The following is a 23,394-nucleotide window of genomic DNA, read 5'->3' as shown; positions in this document are numbered from 1 at the left end:
AAAATTACAATATAACAACAAATGCACAAACCCCATTCAAGTTAGATGTATCTATCCAATAAGCTGACTGGGAATAAATACATCTACAATTCATTAGTTTATAGCTTAGATGGGGACAGTTGTCGTAAGATGCTGCATATAACAATTTAACTTCTCTGACTGGGTCATGAATATTAGCAATTCATGAAGCACATAAAAACATTTTTTAAAGCTTGGGGCAAAAAACCCCACATTCAACAAAACCTCAAAGCACCTGCCCTGCAAAAACACCTTTGATCATTTTGTTCTTGTTTATATTGAACATTACAACTGTTTTAGTATGGAAAGTCCCAAACATATGAATGTTTGTATTAGAGATTTAGGCAAGCAAGCTGAGCAAGTCTTCTGAACTAAAGTCAGTCACACTGGCTCCAGTTCTTACAGGTCCCTTAAGAGAGCGAGAAGAGCTCTGGGCAGTGCTACCTGGCATCATCAGGCTGAGCAAACAGAATGAACCAACATGAGCCATATCCAAAAAGATACGTTTGTGCTGAAGCACAGAACTCTTCATGTAATAAACTAAAAAGCTTTGCTGCATAGGACTACCTGGTGCAAAGTATTTATTACAGTACTTGTGAGACAAAGCTGCATTGTCATCCTGGCATTTCATTGAGAAGCAGCTTTCATTTCCATTACTAAGAAATTAACTCTGGGTATTGTATTATTCATGATGCATGTGCAGAAAAACACTTCAATTCCTCTAACTACTGGTACAAAAAACTGAAATCAAGACTTGTATGTGTCTTAATTTAGAGAGATATGTTTAATTGTCACTGAAGTGGACTGTACATTTCACAACTTGACCTCTGAGCTGCAGTTGATTTTATCCCAAATTTGCCTTGATCTGTGCACAATACTTCTTGCAGAAGCCTCCTTCCTCTTACAAATGTATCCCCTTCCCCACCATCACCTCTAGGTAAAAGCAAACTCTCGCTCACATTTTTATACATCCTGCAAAACAAGACAATCTGTTCCTTCACCTACTCATCTCACTTTGGATAGAGTTAATATTGGATCAGTCCACAGGATCATTGCCTACCCCACTTCAAAAATGACAAATTATTTCCAAAAGCTCTGTTACACCTCTGAGATCTTACCCACTCAATACTACAGGGGCCCCTGCAGAAGCAGGTATTATGCAAAGTGCAGTACACTGCTATAAAAATGTAAATGTGATCTTACCACAGGAATTTGCAGTTCAGCTGGGGCGATTTCAAATGCTACCCTACTGCTCTATGATTTTACCCAAGAATTCTCACTCTTGGAGGCAGCATGCAACTCAAGACAGCAGTAACATACTTACTTCAGTGTGACAACAAACTCCCACGTTAATTGTGCAGTTAACCCTAGCGAAAGCCAGCAAGTTTGCCCGCTGATCATATGTGCCCTACCTACTACCCCATCCTTGGTTGTTTTCAGCCATCCTTACATTTTTCCTAATCACTGCTAGGTGGCCTGCTACTTTTTGCAGCTCTTATATTTCTAGATGACCTACTGGAAAAAGGAGCTTCTAGGTTCTCAGAGAAAAAGAAAGGACAAGAAAGCAAGTTTGCGCAATTGACAGAACTTACCTTCTGTAAAATAAAGAACTAATAGCATTCAAGTCTCCTCGACAGCAAAAGGAATAGGAAAAGAGGTTCTATTAGTATTTTGTACATAAAAGTCAATAAATGGTTAACAGAAAACCATGAGACACAGTTCCACAGCAATTCCAGTCTTAAACCAGTCGAATATATACAACTAATAAATTCACAGCTAGGAACCTGGCTTCAAGTAAAGATATTTCTGCATTTCTGTTACTACATTTCCCTTTCTTGAGATGTACATTTAATTGTAGGCTAGGATGCCAAGAACCACCTGAACTAAGGCTTGTTTGGAATGTATCAGCTCTGCACATGTCCTGTCCATAAAATGGCCCATGTTAGAACACAGGAAGGAAACCTAGATAGGTGCTAGAAAGTTTACTTTTCACTCTTTGAAAATAAGATGATGAATTCTAGCTAGCCAGAGCACCACTTTCACTAGCAGTACTTACGAACCTGAAAATAAGAATGGAGACATGCTCCTTGGAGCACAAACCAAGAATGTGGGCTGGCAAATGAGTGCCAGTTTGGCATCTCCACTGCCAACACTCCTGTTTTCACCACAAATGATCTGGTAGGAAGAACCTAATTTCTACATATCCATTACAGAATGGAAGCAACTTGTAACTGAGTCTTAAAGGAACTGGACTGATTTACCAGTTTTCAGTACCCTTAGCCACACAGGATGGGTATAGCAAAGAGTTTATCCCTCAGCAGCTTAAAATAACGGAGGGAATAACATGAAATTAGTCACCCGGGCAGATCTCCAGCTTCCTCACCCCACAACAATAGACTATTTGCTAAAAGGGTTTCTGAAATGAAGATTTTGGCTGAAGTTCTCTCTAGATGTTCCCTATGAATCTAGGAGTTTCCACAGAACTGTGTGTCAACAGGGAGACAAAATGTAGAGAGAAATGGCACCAAGAAATACTCTACGTGTGCAGGAAATACATTCAAGGATGTATGCTTGGAGGAACATGGGAAAAACTTCTGTCCTGATGTTTTTCTTTCCTCTCCCTGCCTTCTCAGTAAGCTAGTCCAAAGAAGGCCATAAAGTTAACTGACCTTAACAAGATCAGTATGTTTTGTCTGAAGACTCAGACTACCGTATAGGTTGTACAGCATAAAGGAGAAGATGAAGGCAGCAACTGCAGAGAGGACACTTGGAATTTTCAACTTGCACCAAAAGCTTGCTAGTCTATTATACTGAAGAACTTCTATATGCTAGGACAGACATTGCATCCTATCTTTTATTTGTGTGAGTCTTGACCAATCATAATAAAGTATCTTAGCCAGAAGCTCAGGCAACTGACAATCAGAACTTTAGATCAACTTTAGATCACTCACTAACAGCACTCAATTTTCAGTGTACAGTGCTCATGGTTCCAAAAAACAGAACTTTCTGACATACCTCAAGAGCCAGTTGCTCAAAAATCATATTTGGATTCAAGCATTAATAAATTACCACTGTGACGTGGTTAATGAAGAACAAAAAGCCTGGAGAGAAAGGCCATGAGCTGCAAAGGACTGAAACGAGATAGAAAGGGTAAGGTTTACCATACCTAAGTGTTCACACAGCTCCTGTTCTCCTCACTCCACATTACAACTCCTGGACTCAGACAGATACAACAAAGACTGTAGCATCCTTTGTCTAACATGCACTCAAAAAGAGAAATTAATCACTTTCTTCTGTCACTAAGATTACTCATTTAAAGTCAGGTAGACAGAGAATCTGGTAGACTGTGAGACAGGACTAGGAAAACACAGGTTTTTTTCTAGTACTGTTAACTGAAAAGTTACAGAACCACATCTCTGAGGTGCCCAACACCAGAACAGTTTTCATCTTCAGGCAGCAGAATCTGCAATAGCTTTTAGGGGTATTTTCTAAATAGCTAACCTTCCAGCTTCTGGTTTTCTTTTTCCATTCGAAGTAACAGAATTTGTTGATGGATGGCTTTTCTCCACAGACTTTGTAGTTCTTCTGAGTTTTTCCTCTCTCCAGTTTTATCTGGACCATCCTCATTTTGCAAAACTAGAACAAGAGGGTCCTCCTCCAGGGGCGGAGCAAGGGGGGATAAGGGTAACAATTCACTTCCATCATGACCATCTGCAAAGAATCAGAAAGCTATTACAGGAAACTCAGATTGTTTGACATACAAAAATCTATGTCATAGCAGAACAAAAATAGCTGTGTTTCACATTCAGCAGTGAGTTGCTGATTCCAAAGACAGAGAAAATGCAGTTCAACAGTAGAGTTAAATAAGTGTTTTGTTTACATTAAATAAATTTATATTAAAATGAAATAGAGCTAAATAAAGGGTCATCCAGTATTTCAAACCTTTCCCCTGCCAGCTCCTTCCACAGGCCCTACAATGAAGCATTTATCCATAAAGTCTCCTTTACAGCTGAACTTGTTTACTGCTGTGATTTACCACGGGTTCTATATAAAAAGCAACCTTTTCCATCTGCTAACCTGCACTATAGAGAGTGCTATAGCACTTTATTCTCACTAAACACTGAGTTTGTCATTTGCCTATGGTTTTGAATTCTGCCAAACAGGACTTTATCAATAGCATGATTTCAGCTATTTCAGAGGTTTCTACCTTAAATGGCTTAAAGCTGTAAGAATTATTAATACACTCAAGAGGTGCTATGTGCACCACAAGGACACGACATAAAATTTACCATTTTCTGCAAATACTCCTATTATGTACACAGGCTAGGATAAAAATTTCCTAACTGCTAAAAAGAGTATCTTTGTCAGCAAGAGACCTGTCTTAATTTCCTTGCTATCTGCAGCAGCTATGGCAGATTGCAATTCATTTGATTTTGATGCCAAAGGCCTCTCTTCAAAGCAACAAAAACCTAAATAGTCTGAAGCCAAATGAGCACAACTGATCTCTGGTGAGGTTCTAGCATGAATATTGTACCACACTGAGTCCCTTCTCCCTTTCATATTATCACATGTTGCAGTTCACTACAGTATTAAGTAACAACTGCTTGTTTATTTTCTTTAAAAGCACACACAGACCTGGATGCTGCATCTTGGAAGGAGATTTATTCATAGGTGAAGCTACCTGCAGGAATATTCTCCGCCGCCAGGAGATGCGGCGAGGTGTGAGCGTGGCCCCCACAGCATTTAGAGATTCACTGCTGCAGAAGGTTGATGTTCTTTTCTTTCCCTCCCCATCACTGAAGGAAAGAAAAAGCAGATGGGGTATTTAAAGTCAGTATTCCTTGTAGGGGGGGAAAAAAAAAAATCTTTATAAACTCTGTCTAATGTATAACCAAACCTGCAGGAGCATTTGAGGGGAAGCTTAAGAAGGCAAAGCATGCTGTGTGTGAGCTTCACCTTGAATACTCAAGTGCCCAATTGTTTTCTTGTAGCACAGTGCTGTGAAGTTTGCACTATATACCACCAGGAAGCATCCATAGCATTCATACAGGGCTTAGCTGGAAGCTTAGAATAAAAGCTTAACTTTTGGAGAAGCTAAGAGAGAAACATGGTAATACTTAGCCTCTAACTTTGACAGCAATGTGTTTTGTTTTGCCATACACAAGTCTTCTGGGAGCGATCTGATGTAACACCTCTAAAAGCAGAGATGGTGCTCCAGTGGAGCACAACACTCCATTTAGTGCCATTTTAAATGTCATGCTGAGCTCACAGGTGAGTGTTTTATTGGAGACAATATTCTGCCTTCTCATACAGCCTCTTTCCTAAGCTTCAAGAAGTGGATGCTTCACTTGGATAAATGGGGACAGATGTCCTCATGTTTCATCAGCATCTCCAGCTGTAGGAACAGAGCCCCTGCAAACAGAGGGCAGATCTTCTCTCCAGCTGCCATGTAGAAATATAATTACACATTAGTTTTAATAATATTTTATGCTGCTGGAAGAAGTAAGGAAAGGATAGAGGAAAGCTTTACTGGGGGGACACACCAAGCATACCTTTCTACTGACTACTGCCAGAGAAAAAGACATTTAGCTGTCATAAGTACTTGATCCACTTTCAGAAATATTTCAAAATTTTGCATTTGTGGTAGTAAATTACGTGAACAGATATTATATAGCAATGGGTACATTGATTATCTGCCACAAATCCTTTCACATAACGTCAACAGCACAATTACAAGCTTTTAGGAAAAGAGCATCAAACAGGGGGAGCTGTTTCTGCAGCTTCACCTTCAATACAGGGAATACTGATATATCAAAACAGTAGCCACACTTAAACCTTCATCCTGTAACAAATTTCCATGCTATAATGCAAGGATCCTAAAAAGTTAGATGAAAGGAAAGCCCAAAAGCCCAGCATGTTCACTATGATTTTAGTGTTAAGGCAGTTGCAGATGATTGCAGTTTGTCAGCTACAGTCCGTCCCCCCACATCTGGCTTGCACAGGAGAGATCTGCAAGGGAGGACTACGAAGTTTCAGCTATACCAGTCTGCCAGCTACACTATCTTAACCCGCACTTCATAAGGAATACTCTGTGCTGAATGAATGTGCCAAATTCACCAAGCTAGAACCAGCCTTTCTGCTGACCAAAGCTGTCAGGATGTTAATGATCTACAACAGCTCCCTGATATTCGTAAGCCTGAGTGACCAACTGAACTCACTATCATACCAAGGTATAAGACCCTCCTTTCATATCCTGGTGGAGAAATAACCATGACTTCATATTCACCTACCCAGCACAAGGCTCTCCTCTAAGAACAGTGCTACTGGTTGGGAGCCCTGAGTAATACATAGTCTGAAGTGTTCTCCACTCCTGATTTAGCTTCTGCAGTGCCTCAGCTCCCTATGCATCACACTATTGGAGGGTGGCCTTAGAAGATCCCCATGTTGCATTAACCTAAACAACAGCTGTAACAATCTTCTTTATCTAACTCCGTGTCTGAGGTAACCACTGCCTCTGGTAGCCAAACACAGACTACATAGACTATAACACTAATTCTGAACCTACAGGTGCTGTTTTTCAAAGGTATTTCAGTCCAAAGGCTCCTGGAAATGGGATGCTGACTTTGGATATATATAATTCTAACTTACGTTTCTATAAATAACTGTAACAGAACTACCGCTTACTGTTTCAAGTCTTACATATCATCACATGTTATAACACAAAAACTGAGTCATTCCAGGGCTTACTAAACAGATGCTATATAACAAAGGAATGAAAACTTCCTTTCTACAGCTACTTCAGCTACTGTGCCTCTAGACAGTCCTAGGAATACTGTTCAATTTACAGTAGCAAAATTCACAGAAAAGTCAGAATAAGGAGGTGGCTATTTTAGGGTGTGAAACTAAGTTGTTTACACCATTTGAGTCATGGAGTTCACATTGGGATGAACCAATCACGTATGCTACCTCATGAAGCGTGCAAACCGTACAGTTCTGAGGACCCGTATTCTGTTGTTAAAAATCCTCTCTCCACAAAAATCCCCAGTCATCTTAGGCAACTAATATTAATCATCTCCTCTTTCAAAGAGCTGTCTGATAAGTGATTAGAGGAAAACTTCTGCAAGTCTCAGAAACACACCTTGTCATATTAACCCAGGAAAACACTAAGACTTAGGAAAGGGAGGGAGCAAAGAAAGTTTCTTCATTTCAAGACAGACAACTCCTAGCTTAGTATGAGATCTGAAGGTGTGAAACAATACCCTACAAAGCAAAAGCAGGAAGAAGTCAGAGTAAAATGGTAGTGTCTCCTACCCTAAAGAAAAGATTCAGGAAGTTGGTGCAAAAACCAGTTTCTCTAAACAGGGTGGGGGTAAAGAAAAAAATTAGCTATCAGCTCCCAGCAAAATGAAGAGGTTTATTAATGTGAGTGGAGAGACTAAGAGCCAAAGCATCTCCAAAACAAGAAAAACAACTTCTTAAATAGAGTTCAGTCATTGCTACTGAAAAGCAGAGCAGAATTTTCACTACCACCTAAGCAGACATCTACATGGGAAATGTGCTGCAAGGTCACCTAGCAGAAGAATCTCTGGAAAAAGATGACAATGTAATACTCTGTATTTAAGACATATGCATCACAGCTCAGTTTGGAGAATAATGGGTCTCTGTAGGGCTACTTAGCCTACGCTTCTGACCCAATACAGAAACCAAAATGCATTTAGCAGCTTGTATACAATAAAAAATGAACAGCTGTAAATTCAATATAATGCCTCAAATATTTCAGTCTGTACTTTTATCCTTAAGCTAGTCCAAGCAACAACCCAAGTACTCAAGAGTACTGATCATCTAAGGTTTTATCTCTGGTTTTAACTGCAACTCGGTTTCACCCGTTCACTATTCTATCAGATAATGCATAGCATGAAGATGAGACAGCTACTTCAGAGGAAGAAAAAAAAAAGAGAAGAAAGAAGAAGTCTCAAAAAATTGGTCAGATTACAAATATGCTTCTTGCTTGGTTTTAATTAGCTAAATCTCTTTCCAGAACTGTTCTTTAAAATGTACCCGAAGACTGATATTTAGAAACCACAATGCTATCCCCTTTCTTGTGAACTCTTTACATAATACTTACCTGAATTATTTTTCACTTGAGTCCATGAAAGCCAACTGACTTGTGAATAAATACTGTTGTTGTTCATGCCAAGACTTGTATTTTTCCCCATTTTGCTTTCATTTCAACTTCTCTTCTTGATTGCTCTAAGTAGCAATTGAATCAATGCAAGCTACTTTGCAATTTGGAGGCTGAGACAGTACAAAATCCCCCAGATCAAGTACAGAATTCAACTTCCCAGCACTTCAGCTAGCAGAAGCCTGTACGTAAGACTAATACATGAAGCATTCCTCCCATCTGGGAAGAAGAAAAACCAGTTTCTATCAGTTTACACCCCTCTATTCATTCTCACTCCTGTCATATATTTTTATTCTGAATAATTACTTTCTGCTATTTTGTTTAAAGAATATTCTCAAGTAGTTTACTTCCTTCATGAGACATGAAGCTGTTTTTAAAAAAAGGAATCTGCTCAAATTCAAATTCAGCTTAAATTATCCTTGCACAGCAATGTAATGAACAGAGAAACTGTGGGCTATCAAACCTATGCTGAAGGTTGTTCCATTTTTAAAAGTGCTGCTTTTACGTTTATATTAAAAATCCTTGTTTACCTCTATGTTGATCAGACCTTATTTTTACTCCTTATCTGCAACTCTGTTCAATATTGAATGCTGCACAGCACACTTGTCAAAAGTCAAGACTGTGTGGAGATCATTTCCATCCTAGCCTTCTCTCCAGAGAAATGTATTGACAATGCCATAAAAACATTCTGAAGGCACCTAAAAATATTACAGTGATGCCAAAATTTACTATACTGTTTATTCCTTAAAGAATGGAACTGTATGAGAAGCTTCCAACCCAAACCATTCTGTGATTCAATAAAAAAACCCCCAAAAAAACAAATGAAAACAAACAAACAAAAAACAACCAAAAAAACCCCAACAAAAAATCCTATGCCATTCTACAGCATTCTCTTTGCATAGGCCCATCTGGCTGCTACAATTCCAAAATCTTTCTACAAAGAATTCCAGCTGAAACTGTCTCTGCTCCTTCACACTGAAGATTGCCAGAACACCAATAAAAGCTGCCTCCTGCATCATGTGTAGTCTCAAAGCTACATGATAAAGAAGTGAGACTCTACAGAATTTTTCCCTGGCGCAACAGGAATTCCACACTTCGTGAATGCACAGTAACCATGATTATTCTGGAAAATGCACTGAAGTTTTAATTAGGGTTCCTAACAGTCAAACAGTTTATAGTTTGCAGATTGCAAAGCTTAATTCCAACCTAACATATACTCACTCATATGAGAACACTAAGAACACCTCACACTGATCCTACTGGCATAGATGGTGGTCCTCTCTGAGATAAAAAACAAAAGGGAAAAAAACCCAACAAACCAAAGAAGAAGCCTACAAGAAAAAAACACTGTAAAAAATTAGAACTTCCTCTCATTCCTAAACCTGACGGCATGACGTACATTCGCAACTTTTGACCACCATCAATTGGACAATATATTTCATTCTCCATTAGCCAGATGAAGTGGATTACCTCAGTGACCCTCATCACATCAGCAGTATTCACTTGGCACTTCTTTCTGACTATATTTGCCATATTCCCTCCACAAACCCAACTAGATGCTAACTGTACACTCTTGCTACTGCAATTTCCTCACCATGACAGTTCAGGCCCAGTTGCTCCCAGCAAGACCTATAGCTAATGATCCCATTTTCACAAGAGTCCTCATACAAATTAAAGACCAAATTGTATCAGGAATGTGTATACTGTAAAACCTAAGTGGAAGCATGGTGGTCTTCTGGGAATTACGCCTTGAAAATCTCCCCACCTTAAGAGTTCAAAACTCCACTACAATGAAACACAGTATCTTGACCTGCCTGCATAACCAATTCCAAAAACAGTATCTCAGAAATTTCAGTTTGGAATTATGTGGCAATAAAGTACAGTTTTCATACAATACTCAATCCTTCATTCTCCAGATCCAGAAAGCTTGGTTTAATGGTGTCCACTGCCTGTACAAACTGACCTGGGCATTGGTTCAGCTTGGACCAAGTCTGCTATCTAAAGGGAATACAGAAATAAAGCTGGAATGGAACCCAAAATAGAGTGGTCTGTAAGAGACAGGTTTGGGGGTTTTTTTGCCACTTCTCATACCTTTGCTTCTTCCCAAATCCTCTTCAACTAGAAGTTGTTTGTTAATTCTCTCTAAATGTCTCACAGTTAGTATCACTCAGTTAACTTGGTGTTTCCCCTTTCTCATGCACAGGCATCCCACATTAGTACTGTACACTCTTCACACTGCTCTTTTCTTATTTTCACATGCCAATGATCATGGCAACACATGCTGGTTTGCGTTCAGCAGAGAAAGCGTTAAATTGGCATAACACTCCTAAAATCCACTGCATTTCACGTGACAAATCAATGCAGCAGATTTGCAACACGACAACAGAAATAGGTTAATAGCTGCTAGGTGTCAGCATAGAAGCCTCTGTTTTTAACAGGCTTTTTTGTCCAAAAGCCCGCTTGCCCACTTGCATCACGGAAGTCTGTTAGAAATGCAGGAGCACAAGGCGGAGTGGGAGAGATGCCATGTGCTGCATTCCACTGGGAATCCTGCTGTTAAGCTGGTGGCACTGGAGAACTAGCCAGGAGACAATGCTCTCACCTCTTGGAGAGGTCACTTTCTGAGTGCTGGAGCAACCTTCCTGAGCCCTGGTAAAAGCTTTTCAGGAAAGAAGGGGCAGAGAGAGAGGAGGGGAGACCAGGTGACGCAGATTCACTCTCACTGAGAGCGCGCCGAACCCCGACCACAGGACTGTGCAGGCAACAAGAGAACACAGCAGATGGGTCAGCATGGATTTGGATACAACAACAAAACCACCAGATTAGAGACACTGGCCAAATACCTCATCTTGGCTTACATTAACTCTGTTTCCCAGATGATAAAATATACCATGTGCACTCCTCGGCAGCTTCCCTGAGGATATTGATTTTGCTGTTACAGCTGATTTCTATTTAAAAACTTTTCAATGACATTGCAGAACAGGGAGACCACCTTATTTCTTTAGCTTTATTTATTCTCAAAGCAAATTTAGAAAAAATAATCTCTTAAACATTCAGAAAATATCTTTAGAAACCTTCTTCCAATAATATGAACCTCATTGTTTCTTCCCCTTCAGTTTTCTTTTCCTTTTGTAAACAACACATTAGGAAGTAGAGATTATTTAAATACAGTCTTTCTGGACAAATTTTTGTGAAATAATTAAATTAAGAAAGGTAGTCCTACTACACAGTTACTACTTAGCAGTAGTAACAAGTATTGGAGGGGACATGAAAACTAATTCAGTTTCTTTTGCTTAACATTTATGACTAACCCTCAAAAGGAAAGAATGAAAAATCTCAGCCTAGAACCACGCTGCTGCAAACTGTTTTGACTAAAAATCTGCTGATGCCACTTAATCAGTGACTTCTTACAAGTTACTACAAAGAAATATAGTCAGCAAGTCCTTCACTTTGAACTGTCAGGGTTTCCTGTTTGCATACAACACGGGCAGTGGGAAAAAAGTTTATCTCAGTAAAAAACACATTATCTCTATAGAAATACTACTTAACAAAGGCTAGTTTCTTACCCTTCACTCCATTCCATTCTCTCAAAACAGAATAAAATTTTTTGCCCTCCTCTACTAGGCTGGTGCAGCATTCACACTGATATTTTAATGTAGACATCAAACAGCTGACAAATTACTATTTAAAGCCATTTTTAGAAAAGAGCCCACAAAAAGTACGATTATAGCCAAGCACTGAAACAGACAATAGATTGGAGAATGTGATCCTCCAACAGAAAAAAATTCGGCTCATCTGGACCTGAGTAAAGGGTTTGGAGTTTGTATAGTCACTTACTCCAGGTAGCCAGCAGCCCAGAAGTAAAAAAGAAGGTACAACCAAAGAAGCCCACAATGAACTCTGGGGACTTCTTCTGCTGAGTGAAGGAACTCCTGAAGGAACAGTGTTCCATATGTTAACAGTGGGAGAGTCTCCAAAAAGGAAGGAGAAAGAAGTTACAGAGGGAAGCTACAGAGGGAAGCTCTGGAGAAAGGCAAATGGGAAAATCACATGCCTCAGAGTTCAGTGGATGTGTTTAATCCTTTTGTCCTTTTGCAAGACTCCTCACCAGTTTTAAATCTGGACAGTATCTCTGTGAGCTTTGACCAACACAGCTACAGACACTTGAAGCTGTCGGTGCCTTTTTCATCCTGGCATAAAAGTTTCAGGCTGCCATCTCTGCCGTTCAAAGCACGGAGGCCCTCTTCTCCAAAGGGTCTGACTACCAAGACTGCCAAAAAGGCTCAGCTCAGAGGTAACAAATAAATAAATAAACAGATTGGTGCTGGCATCCAGCCAAATCACCAATTTGATGTACTGATGCCTCCCCCGAACCACTAATTCAGGGGTTATTGAGTTACTGCAAAGTACCAAACTACTCAGAAGCAGAGAAGATAGGCTGAGAATAAATAAATAAATGAACAAACCAACCCCGGAGAAGTGCAGAAACCAATCTGAACTAAGCTCCTCACATACTTTGTCAGAAGCAGGGCTGTCGCAGCCTCCGCAAGGAGGGCCGCGGGTGAGGCTGGAGCACGGGAATGGCAGGGGACCGCGGGCGGGTGGCACGGCATGCCCCGACTCACCTTGCCGCCTCCACGCAGTTCTGCCGCAGCAGCGGGGACCGGGCGCTCTGGGACCTCCCGTTCTGGAAGGTTATCCTCCGTCTGGCACTGGAGGGCGGGTGGCTGAAGGTGTGCGCGCGCCTCCTGAACTGAGGGGAGTCCGAGCCTTCCTCGGGAAACGTCTGCCAGGCCGAGGACACGGGGGACGCTGGAGGAGTAGCCGGCGGGGAATCGCCCGGCGAAGTGTCCTGAAAGGAAGTGCTGGCGGAATAAGGCCTGAGGCTCTGTGCCCTACGAGATCTCTCGCTTAACCCACGGGCCGCCAGCACCAGGGCACCAAAGCCTCTCCCCCTTCTGGGTCACAGCCTATTGTATGCTAATATCACCCAAACCAGACATCCTTTGATAGTTCACTCCAAACCAGCAGCGTCCTTCTTCCAGAAAGGGAAAGCAGAGGGAGGAATAAAAATGTATACGCAACACAAACAACATACTAATTATTCCAGGCATCCTCTCACAGGGACTGGCATTCCAGCTACCAGACTTCTGTCTCTTTCGGGAAAACACAGGAATGGAAAAGACTAGGGAAACTGCTTTTAGCTAGTTTCCTCGACATATCGCGAGCATACTTCCTGTACCGTCACAGCAACATCCTGGAAGAGAGACTGTTATTACACAGCCAGTTTATGAGTAACTGTAGCAGGAAAACCATAACAGAATCTTCACCTCCTGGGAAAACCAGTAACCAACCCTCATGTGAGGTAAAACTTTAAAAACAGGAAATAAAAAGAAAGTGAACAGAGTTCCGCCTTCTTGCTACCATACAGCATCCCCAACAGCTGGGCTCAGGTCAAAAATTCTTACTTCCCTAAAGCAACTATTACTTACAGAAAGGATTCTTCACCTTCAGAGCACTTCCTTTTGTTGAGACATGACCTTACTTAACTACTTCAGTAAAACAAGGCAGAAACCTGAAATTCCTTGTTTTTTGTAAAAGCAAGGGAAGTGTAGGAAAAAAGGACTGGCAATCAGATTAAAGCCAAAGCTTCAGGTCAACATAAACCCCAGCTTTCCTACACCCTCTGCCTCCCAATGGAAACATCTTTGAGTTTTCTAAGTTGATGTGCTTTGTTCTACTTCCTTCAAATTAAAGCAGAGTGCCGTATTTACGCTTCACTGACACCTGTGTATGAAAACACCAGTTTAAGCTAAGCTCTTACATACTCTGTCAGAAGCAAGGCTGCTGCAGCGCTCAAAGCTGTCCATGCTTCCCAGGCGGCCTCGCATTCTGTTGGCTCCCTGCAAGAAAAAAGGCAAGCAATTTAATCATTTAATCTGGTCTTTTTCCTCTTTTTCTGAAGGTTAGGCAAAGATGACACCACCTCTGCAGGTGAACATGGGACAGTTCAGGCATGCAACACGTCTGACGTAAGACCACAGATCATGGGTCAGGCACCGGACTTTACAAAAAATGACACCTTTAAACTGGTCAAACTGTATCTTCTCCTGCAGTGCTCCCAGTTTTAAACCTGCAGCTCTATTGTTTGAGGCAAGTGAGTATTTCCTGACTAGACCGAGGCAAAGTAGCTAAGTTGGCTTAAACAGCTGAGTTCAAAAAACTCCAGACTTCAGTACTGTGCACACACTGCTCCTGATGGATGCACCTGACACATCACCATCCCATGAGACACAGTTTATCTATACCTAAACATTTCAGACAAATTAAGTCCACCTGAGCAAAAGGAGTAAAAGTACTAAAACTGGGAAAAAATGCTCTCTTGGCAGCAAATCCAGCCAAATACCACCAGACAAGACAAGACTTTTCATTTATAATGCAGATAAACCTGATGCAAATTTGCTAGAAATTTATGTTAAAGGATCTTTGCTGAATCTGTAAGTGTCCTTTGGTTTCACAAGGAAAGGCAATAGATCTGCAACACTTTTTACTACCTTTCACTCCTAATGTTAACTCCCTGGTGATGTTTGCTGTTGGACACTTCTGACTGCTGAAGCAAGTTGCTTTCAGTACTTTATCAGGAGAATAATAGCCTAGGTTTTAGGAAAACTATAGACAGAGCTCCTCTTGATATGCTTGCAACTCCAGGGGAAGTTTTGTCAACATCATCAGAATTTACTTAGCCTACTTTTTCCTGGTAAGAGTTATTTCCAAGACTTGGAGTGCCCTTTAAGTACATTATCCCACTCAAGCACATTACCAATAAATACTCTGCCTGAAGTATCTCTTCACTGAATCTCCCAAAAAACCACAAGCAAAGTATAACTTGGAAGTTTCTCACTACCTCTGAAAACACACAATTTTAGCACCGTAAAAAAGACTTTTTCATTAAGAAAGAACAAGAACAGAAGAGGTTAGTGCAGCATGGACTGGATGAAGTCCGCTCAAGAGGTCAAAGAAAGGTTATATTTATTTCTCTGAAGTACCTCATTAGGAAGCCTGTTTTTGGTTCAAACCTCACAAAAATAAGATCAGTCCAGCAAAACAAACAAGTGAAGAAGTGACATTCCTCTGGGACTATGTGAAGCCAGGGCACAGAAACCAGCATGTTTCCTAAGGCAAGTAGTGAGTGGCTTAAAATGTCCCTTGATGCTATTTACCTAGCTAAGAAGCCATCCAGGTAAAGTGCTCCTAGAAACTGGTTACATACTCCTTTCTTTCTAACTTTCCTAAGATTGAGGCTGTCTAAGACTCTCCCCAACTTATACTGACTTATACTGACTGCCAAATGCCACCTTAAAACAAAACGAGTATAGATTCTTTCTTGGTCACTTTGTTACTAAATGTACTTTTAAATAAAGATGGCAACTTATGCATAATTAGCTCTATTGCATCAATACCATCTGCACCAGGCTTAAGGAGAGGAAAACCCACTACACCAATAGGTATTAAGTGATTAAATACCTTTAGGAATTAACCATGATCCATTAGGCTTGTTGCAATAGCCTGATGAAGCCTAAGAACTACTGAAACAGTCATTGCATATCACATCTATGACATAACACACAGCACATCTGCACAAAGACACTTGTATGTACCTGCTTTAAACAAGTAATTAGTGCTTGAGCTGCACTCTAAGTAATTTTTCTTGGTCTTGCATTGTGATTGTGTAACCTTTAAGTGGATCTGCAAGGATGAACCCCTGATGTGTATCATGACTCACTGCAACATACTGCTGTTCCTGATCTACCGTGCTGTCAGGTTAAAGGTGAGACAAACCTTTCTTAAAATCACAAATCCGCTTCATAAACAGCAAACTTGAAATGGCCCTAATTGAGATTCAGGTGTCCCCTTCTCTTGAACTCAATTATAGGCTGTGGTAGATCCTTACATTAAAATACGCAGCATGTCTCAGTGGCCCTGGAGAGAAGAAATACACTATACCAAAAAACCCCTGACATCTATTCACAAGAAACTTCCCTTCAGAGACTTCAATTCAAGCAGTGTATTTCCTCCAAAATGATTTTTCCTTGACATGACTGGAGTGCCAGCATAGCTGGGCATGCTTTGCTGAGTTATTTCAGTGATATAGGCTTCTTTCACAGCCACCACAGGGTTAGTGACCCACCACCAGAGCTACATCACTTGCCAGTCACATGTCCCTTAGATGTGGAAAAGAAACCAGACTCATCAAAGGCACAACTGTAGCTGTCACCATGTGATGATATTCCAAACTGCTGAAATTACCCAGATCTTCTGACTGCTATCACTCTTTTGCTCTCTTTTGCATACATTCTCTCTTTCTCCCTCTCCATATTCACACCAAGTCCCTAGTTTGTAAAATCTGCTACACCACAGAGGTCAAATTTGACCAGGAGAGTTTTACTGCTAGTTTCAGTCCTAGATCAAATTGACACCTACCTGTAAGTTCTGAGGATTCTCTCTGGCTAAGACTTATCTGTTTCCTTTACAGGGAACATCCGTAGCATCCTACATTTGTAGGTTACTTTATGAAGTGTCCATGTAAGCTGCAGGACAAGTGCATCTTAGTGCTTTTAAAGTTACTAGCAGAAGGAATTTAATGTCACTGGTCCAAATTATCCTGTACTCACAGCTCATGACATTTCCTCTATAATGACACACTGGATCCTAGGCACACAGCCTTCTTGAGATACTTCCCTATATGCCTCTTCTCTGACTCACCCTTCTGAGCAGGGGACACTAAGCAAAACTTGCCATTCAGACTTCTTTACTAAAAGACTACTTAATGTAAGAGAGTTTCAGTGATAATCTGCAATTTCACATCGTATCTGGCTAGGAACATTAAAATGAAGATCAACCCACTTTTTAAGACTATTGCTTTTGTTTCTCCCTGCAAAAGGAACTTTGTTACTACATTTTAAAGATTCTTAGTGCCTAATATGAGCAATTTTAGCTATGAGCTGGAAGGCATTACTTCTCAGAACAGAAAGATTTCCCATATATGCAGGCACATTTACTTACACTGTGAAAAACCAGTAATGTCTCTTTATGGGATCATGCAACCATCCTGATTAAATTTTATTCTGAAGCAACACATCTGACAATACTCAGCTCACTTGCCACCTACAATGAATGTTCGTTATTCAACATATTCATCTTTTTTCCCTTCAGTATGTGTGGCCTTACTGCAAACTTTCTAGTACAGTTAAGACACAATCAACCCAGCTGTAACTCACAGATTTCACAACGGGGATATTGCTTCATTAAGCATTTATCAGACTGAGGACAAAACAAAAGAAAATCTGATAGGTCTTTATTGTCAAGGGTATTTGGGACAGCTGATGGTAATGAGTTGTTAAACTTACCCTTGAGAAGATATTTTCCAGAGAGCTAGTCAAGGATTTCTTGGCCTTGTTTTTCAGAACGTCAAGTTTAAACCTGCCACCACTGGTGGTGCTTTCTGGAATCGCACTGTTAGAAATGACCTGTTGAAATGACCAAGGACACTATTCACCTTTGCCAATTCTTTTTTTAATTGTGAAGACTATTTCCAAAGACTAGAGCTGAACCAAGTTACATAAGAAACAAAATACCCTTGGCCTTATTAAAAAAACCACCACAAACACACTACCCTCCTTCAAAAAAAACAAACCTCAAACAAAAAAACAAAACAATCTCCCAAACAAACAAACAAACAAACCCACCATTAAAGGCACATTCCATCCCCAAAGACAATATTGTAAAAGCATACCAATTTAACAATACTGTTGCCCATCTCCTTTGCAAGGCAAATTCATAGTTTAAACTGAAACAAATGCCCTCTTCATTCCTATCCTCCCTAGATATTATTGCTTGGGAGTGGGGATCAAAGGGGAAAGAAAAAGAAGAGTTATCCTCACAACATAAGGAAATATAGACATAAAAGTAATTGGTTGTCTTTCTTTCTGTCCTGTCCCCTCAACTTATAAAACCCAAACAAGCCACTACAAATTAAATCAGATTTCTTTTCCTGTACAGTCCTTTCTTAATTACAATACCCAGCTTCAGCTACTCCTGAAGAAATCTAGCACTGATCCTACTAGCAATTAAGACAGCATTTTAAGAGGGTGGGAAGAGGGAGAGAAATAATACAAAACCAAGCTTTACCGATGGTGCTTCACCAATGTGGATGTGCGTTTTCTGCTTAGTCTCACAGAGCTGACGGAGATGTAAGATCACAAGTTCATTTTCTTCCTGGTCATTGTCAGGCTTCATTTTCTGTCAGTAACAGCAAAGAAAGGAGTTTGTCTTTCAAGTCATGATTTGCTTATTTTTCTTCCTATGTAGGTATTCTTTAAAATTAATATACTGGTACCCCAAACGCCAGAGTGCACTATGTTGAATTGCAATTCTGTCTGTGTGCCTTCACACTCCCTAGCAAGATAGAACAAAAACTGAAAAATGTTACAGGCTGTAGAGAGAACGGAGTCTTATGCCCATACATTTTGTTTTCTAAGATTGTCTGTTACTATACAGCCTAATATGTGGCATAAGGAAACCAAGCCACTCTATTCTTCAGGAATCTATGGAGGAGCACAGCCTTTGGAAGCCTAAATCACTGGAAGTTCATCCACTAGAGTACATCTGCTTACACCAGAATGTTGTGCCAAAGTAAGTCAAAAAAGACAAATTCTGAAGATGCCAGACATGTTCCTGATACATGAATGTCTCTCCTGCTCTCAGCCTACTCCCACATCACCTTAGAGCAGGGAAACATGTTTACAGATGAAAAACTAAGCTCAGAATAAAAAACACACTGGGTAAAAACACACAGTATCTCAGCAAGTTTGGGAAACGAAACTTTTCCAACAGCAGTATATCACACATAAGGTTAAGTTGGAACATGCTATTTCATTATGACGTTTGGTGGAAAAATAGTAAATTCTAGATCAACTACATAACAAACCAAACATAATCAAAAGCAAAAATATCTAGTCCATTTTATCATGGTCCTTTTCAAATTAGGAAGAACAGCTTCTAAGGTATTACCTGAACACGTTCAAAAATGTCTGCTTGCTCATTATCACTTAGTGATGACAGATGTCTCTGAATTACAAGTTTGGCTCTTGGTGGATAAAGTCCTGGGAAAAGAAAGGACCATTAAAAGCTTCTAGAGTCTCAAATGATCTCTCAAAAAACATTCAAGCAAAATGACAGTAGAAGATATAAACCTGTATTTGAGTTTATGCAAGTTAAATGTATGACAGTTGTATATCCACTGTATACACAATACAAAATAATTGAGGTTTTGCTAAACCCTCTGGCTTTGTCCCATTTCTTTAGCAGCAAAAATATAACCAGCAGCAGCTAAGTGGCTGGCTCCTGTGTAAAAGGTTGTGCTCCCTACCCCACCAATGGCTTCTGTCCTAATACCAAGAGATCACTGACAGCTGGAAGCCTGACAACTGAACGGGAGAGAAGGAGGAAAGGAACAGATCAGGGTAACAACTGGAGAGATAACCAATGCATAGGATACTTGGAAGCTTTCTGATGCTTTTAACTGAAAAACTTAGATGCCTTTCTGCCCAAGGAAAGGATAGGGTAGAGGTCATACCAGAGAAATGAAGACACTTTTAAAAGCAAGAACGGCATAAAAGCTGTAAGAATAAAGGAAAGAATTTCTGATACTCAATAAAGTGCATGTTTTGTCACAGAGCTCATTCTAGGAAGCTACAAAAAATGTGAGCAAAAACAAACCCTTTGAACTAGATAAAGATGTTTTTTCTAAGATACCATTCACAGAAAATTGCAATCAGAACAGATAAAAAATTTTTTTCAAAGTCATGCAGCTTTAGGTTTGATTTTGCTAAACTTCTAGACTCAAAACAAAGCAGATGGATTAAAAAAAGGGACAATAAAATAGGTCTTTCAGTCACTAAGTAAAAAAGTTTATGAAACTACCATTACAGTACTCTAGTTGTTGCCTTAAGAGAGATTTTATTTTGATACTGGGTACTTATTATCCTGCAAGCACCTGTGTTCAACTTACCTACACTGCCTTATACAGCAGCCTCTATAGCTTATCATTTACAGAAAACTTCCCAGCTAAGCTTTACCACTTCTGAACACCTGTTGTTAAACCCGGAAACTGTAAGTCTCAGCCTAACAAAATTTCACCCCACTAGGATTTTACACTTCGCTTTTCATCCACCAGAGGGAAGTAAGTTCAGTGAAGCTTCAATGAATGGGAGAACTGTAAATACGGAGCACCATGATCACTAAACCAGAAGATACAAGACTATTTGCTTTTTGTAACATATAAGCTTTTTTTTTTGCATAAAATACTTTGCAAGGACACATAGCAGAGTGACTATAAAAATAGGATTCTTACTTTTTTTTAATTTTTTCTTGTAAGACTTTTTGCATGTGTTCTGGCATACTTCACTTCCAGAGACACTACAAAAGTTTGTCTATTCATATCTGAAGTCGGGTAGTTGCCTTAACTTTCTTTATTAGATATTAATCTCCAAATTTAATAATTTATTTTCCCATAATATAACTAGATTTTGAAGTGTGTGAGGGAATAAACACAAAGAAGGAAAAAATAACCCCACACAGGAAAGAAGGAACACACAGGAAAGAAAGATCCCTTTTGATCATGACTGTCTTTTTATGAGTCATTTTGAAAGCATGAAAATAAAAAAAAAACACCAAAAAACAAATGGAGGGTCAACTGGTGGGCTTTGCTGCTCTGCTTAAGAAAGGTATAATGATGAAAGAGTATGTATTTACAACAGAAGCCATACTATTTCTGTCACAGTATCACTACTGCTAACACTCCACCTACATAGAGAGAATGCAAAGTGACAGTAAGAATTGCACACCGGGATACTTTTCCTTACACTAAGTTATTCCTCTAGAAAAATCAGCAAACAACAATTAAAAAATAAACTCAGCTGCTACCTTCAATTCTTTCACATAGTTTGTGCAATGAATGCATAGGGCAGGCCTCACACAGTTTTATCTGTGTCTTGGCATTTTGCAGAGCTGCAGCAGTGCTGAAGGCTTGTTTCAGGGTCAGCATTACCTCATCAACCTATATGGGACAGAGGGAAAAGAGTATATAAACAAAAATGCATGCCATATACATGAAATTAAGATTTATAAATCACATCACAGGTGCTTTAGAATTAAAGAAAAAACCAAAACTATACAAACCCATTTTCTGTTTTTTAAAGAGATCCAAGTTGAATTCCCAGCTTTCTACCTTTTCTGTAGATGGTCACCATCTTTAACTTCAGCCAGACAGTGTAATTTTGGTATCTAACTGCAGCTAGTCAAGCTTACTGGGAAGGCACCCACTGTTTTAAGAAGCTGCAAGTGGGAATTTTTGGGTTGAGTATGTGCTGGCTAAATAAAAAGCATTAATTTCTTTAGCTTCAAGTTTCTCCTGTAAACTGCACATGCTCCCTCTTAACCTCTGTCTTCCCACCACTAAACCATTTTAGCACCAACCCCCACAGACCCATCCCTGCTGCCAGACAGGAGCTTCCCATAGCAGTTCACTTTTCTCCCGGATACCAGACTGCCTACCAGCTTCATTACAATCACCACATATCCTTAAGTACTGCTGGCCTGCCCTGCAGTCTGCCCTGATCTTTCCCCTGCTGCTACCACAAACACAGCAGTGCTATGTTCCCACACACCAGCACTGGAAAAGCTCAACTTGTATCTAAGGAAGGTTGAGCTCACAGCATCTGTCCACATTCATTCAAATATTCTCCCAGACCTTGCATACAAAGCACTTGGAGTTCCCCTCTCTGTATTTCAGGGGAATATAATGCATATTAAAAGCTGTTTGCTGAGTCTTAGCATTAGCAAGGAAGGAGAGAGACAGCAGCTTGAGAACAATTTTAGGAATGAAATCAGTATTCAACTTCAGGATCAGGTCCTCACTCTGCTTTTTTAGTAAGCAGGAAGAAAAAAGCTGAAATATTTGAGACCAAAATCATGCAGTTTAACACTGAAAACATACAGACTTTTTTGAGGGTCTGTCACTTGGGAGAAAAAAGAAAAAAAAAAAAGTAGGAAAGGAACCTGAATGTAGAAATTTGAACTAGTTTATGTCCCAGTATGTCTAGGTTTGTTTTGTTTGCTTTAAACCTCACAGTTTTAAGCATTACCAGTAATTTCTGGGTGTTTTCTCTTATTAGCAATAAACTAGCAGGACATTGAACAGTGAATGTCCATCTTACAACACGGACTGGTACGTTTTTTAAGTTGGCTACAATCCCTCTCCAATGCAAGATCCACAGAACAGTGCTAAGCCTATGGATTATGACTACACTAAAATCGTAAGAACTATAGCACAAACTGTAACTAGGAACAAATATACACAAGCCTCCCAACACAACCTGTCTGGCAGTAGAGAATCTGGAAAGCTCTGCCCTGTCACAGCCAAACTGCCACCAGGATCTGTGTGGCTGCATCTGACAGTAGCTCAGGACTTTTTATTTCATATTGCATTGTGGACATACCCACATGTATCAGTACTAGAATAGGCAAAGAGGTTCATAAAAACATGGGGGTTTTATAGACCACTTAAGTCTTTGAATTATGCATGGTCAGATTTATCAATAGGTCAGATATAACATTTTCTGTTAGTGCAATGATAAAGCTAACTTCATAACAAGCTCCCATTTTGACAAAAGTGCAGCCTCGGCTGCCATTGTACATCTAGAGCTGTTAGCTGTTTGAAGTTCTGTTGATGTAAATCTGTTCACTCTCAAGCTGGTCAATGGATTAACAAATTGCATTTTCAGCTAGCTAGAAAAGTGATTTTAGGTTTATCTGAGAAAGAGCTAGCAGCTGTTAGCAGAGCCATCAGAAACAAACATGTTTCAGAACAGGAAACAACTTCTTTTTAAAGTGTCAGAATTTTAAAATAAAAATGGAGTAGTCAAAATTATTTCCTGTATGCCTCTCACACTATTAAGCTACCTGTTATCAGTAAAATCAGTAGCATCTGGAACTTCTGTTAATTGATACATACTTTATACAATGTCCTATGTACTTCTCTTATAGTTACATACATGCACGAGTACTATGGTTTTCTTCTTCTGTGATCAGATGCTGCTGTTTTCTTCTCCTGAGGAACAAAACAGACTACAGGG

General features: G+C 39.9%; 1 protein-coding gene across 1 annotated transcript in view; it reads right to left on the bottom strand.

Annotated features, from left to right (window-relative positions):
* Window positions 1-23,394, bottom strand: part of TBC1D4 (TBC1 domain family member 4) — a 98,271-nt gene that overhangs the window by 13,785 nt on the left and 61,092 nt on the right. Inside the window, exons 5-13 of the mRNA XM_069008961.1 lie at window positions 21,185-21,317; window positions 19,271-19,362; window positions 18,389-18,499; window positions 17,608-17,727; window positions 14,029-14,103; window positions 12,826-13,052; window positions 10,803-10,952; window positions 4,654-4,814; window positions 3,520-3,729 (exon numbers count right to left, since the gene is read on the bottom strand). Of these exons, the coding sequence (XP_068865062.1) occupies window positions 3,520-3,729; window positions 4,654-4,814; window positions 10,803-10,952; window positions 12,826-13,052; window positions 14,029-14,103; window positions 17,608-17,727; window positions 18,389-18,499; window positions 19,271-19,362; window positions 21,185-21,317 (1,279 nt within the window). The remainder of the gene's footprint in view (window positions 1-3,519; window positions 3,730-4,653; window positions 4,815-10,802; window positions 10,953-12,825; window positions 13,053-14,028; window positions 14,104-17,607; window positions 17,728-18,388; window positions 18,500-19,270; window positions 19,363-21,184; window positions 21,318-23,394) is intronic.

Source organism: Aphelocoma coerulescens, chromosome 1 (genome assembly GCF_041296385.1).
Source record: "Aphelocoma coerulescens isolate FSJ_1873_10779 chromosome 1, UR_Acoe_1.0, whole genome shotgun sequence".
Classification (NCBI taxonomy): domain Eukaryota; kingdom Metazoa; phylum Chordata; class Aves; order Passeriformes; family Corvidae; genus Aphelocoma; species Aphelocoma coerulescens.
Note: the sequence above shows the minus strand (reverse complement) of the source record. Positions and strands in the feature narration are given on the sequence as shown.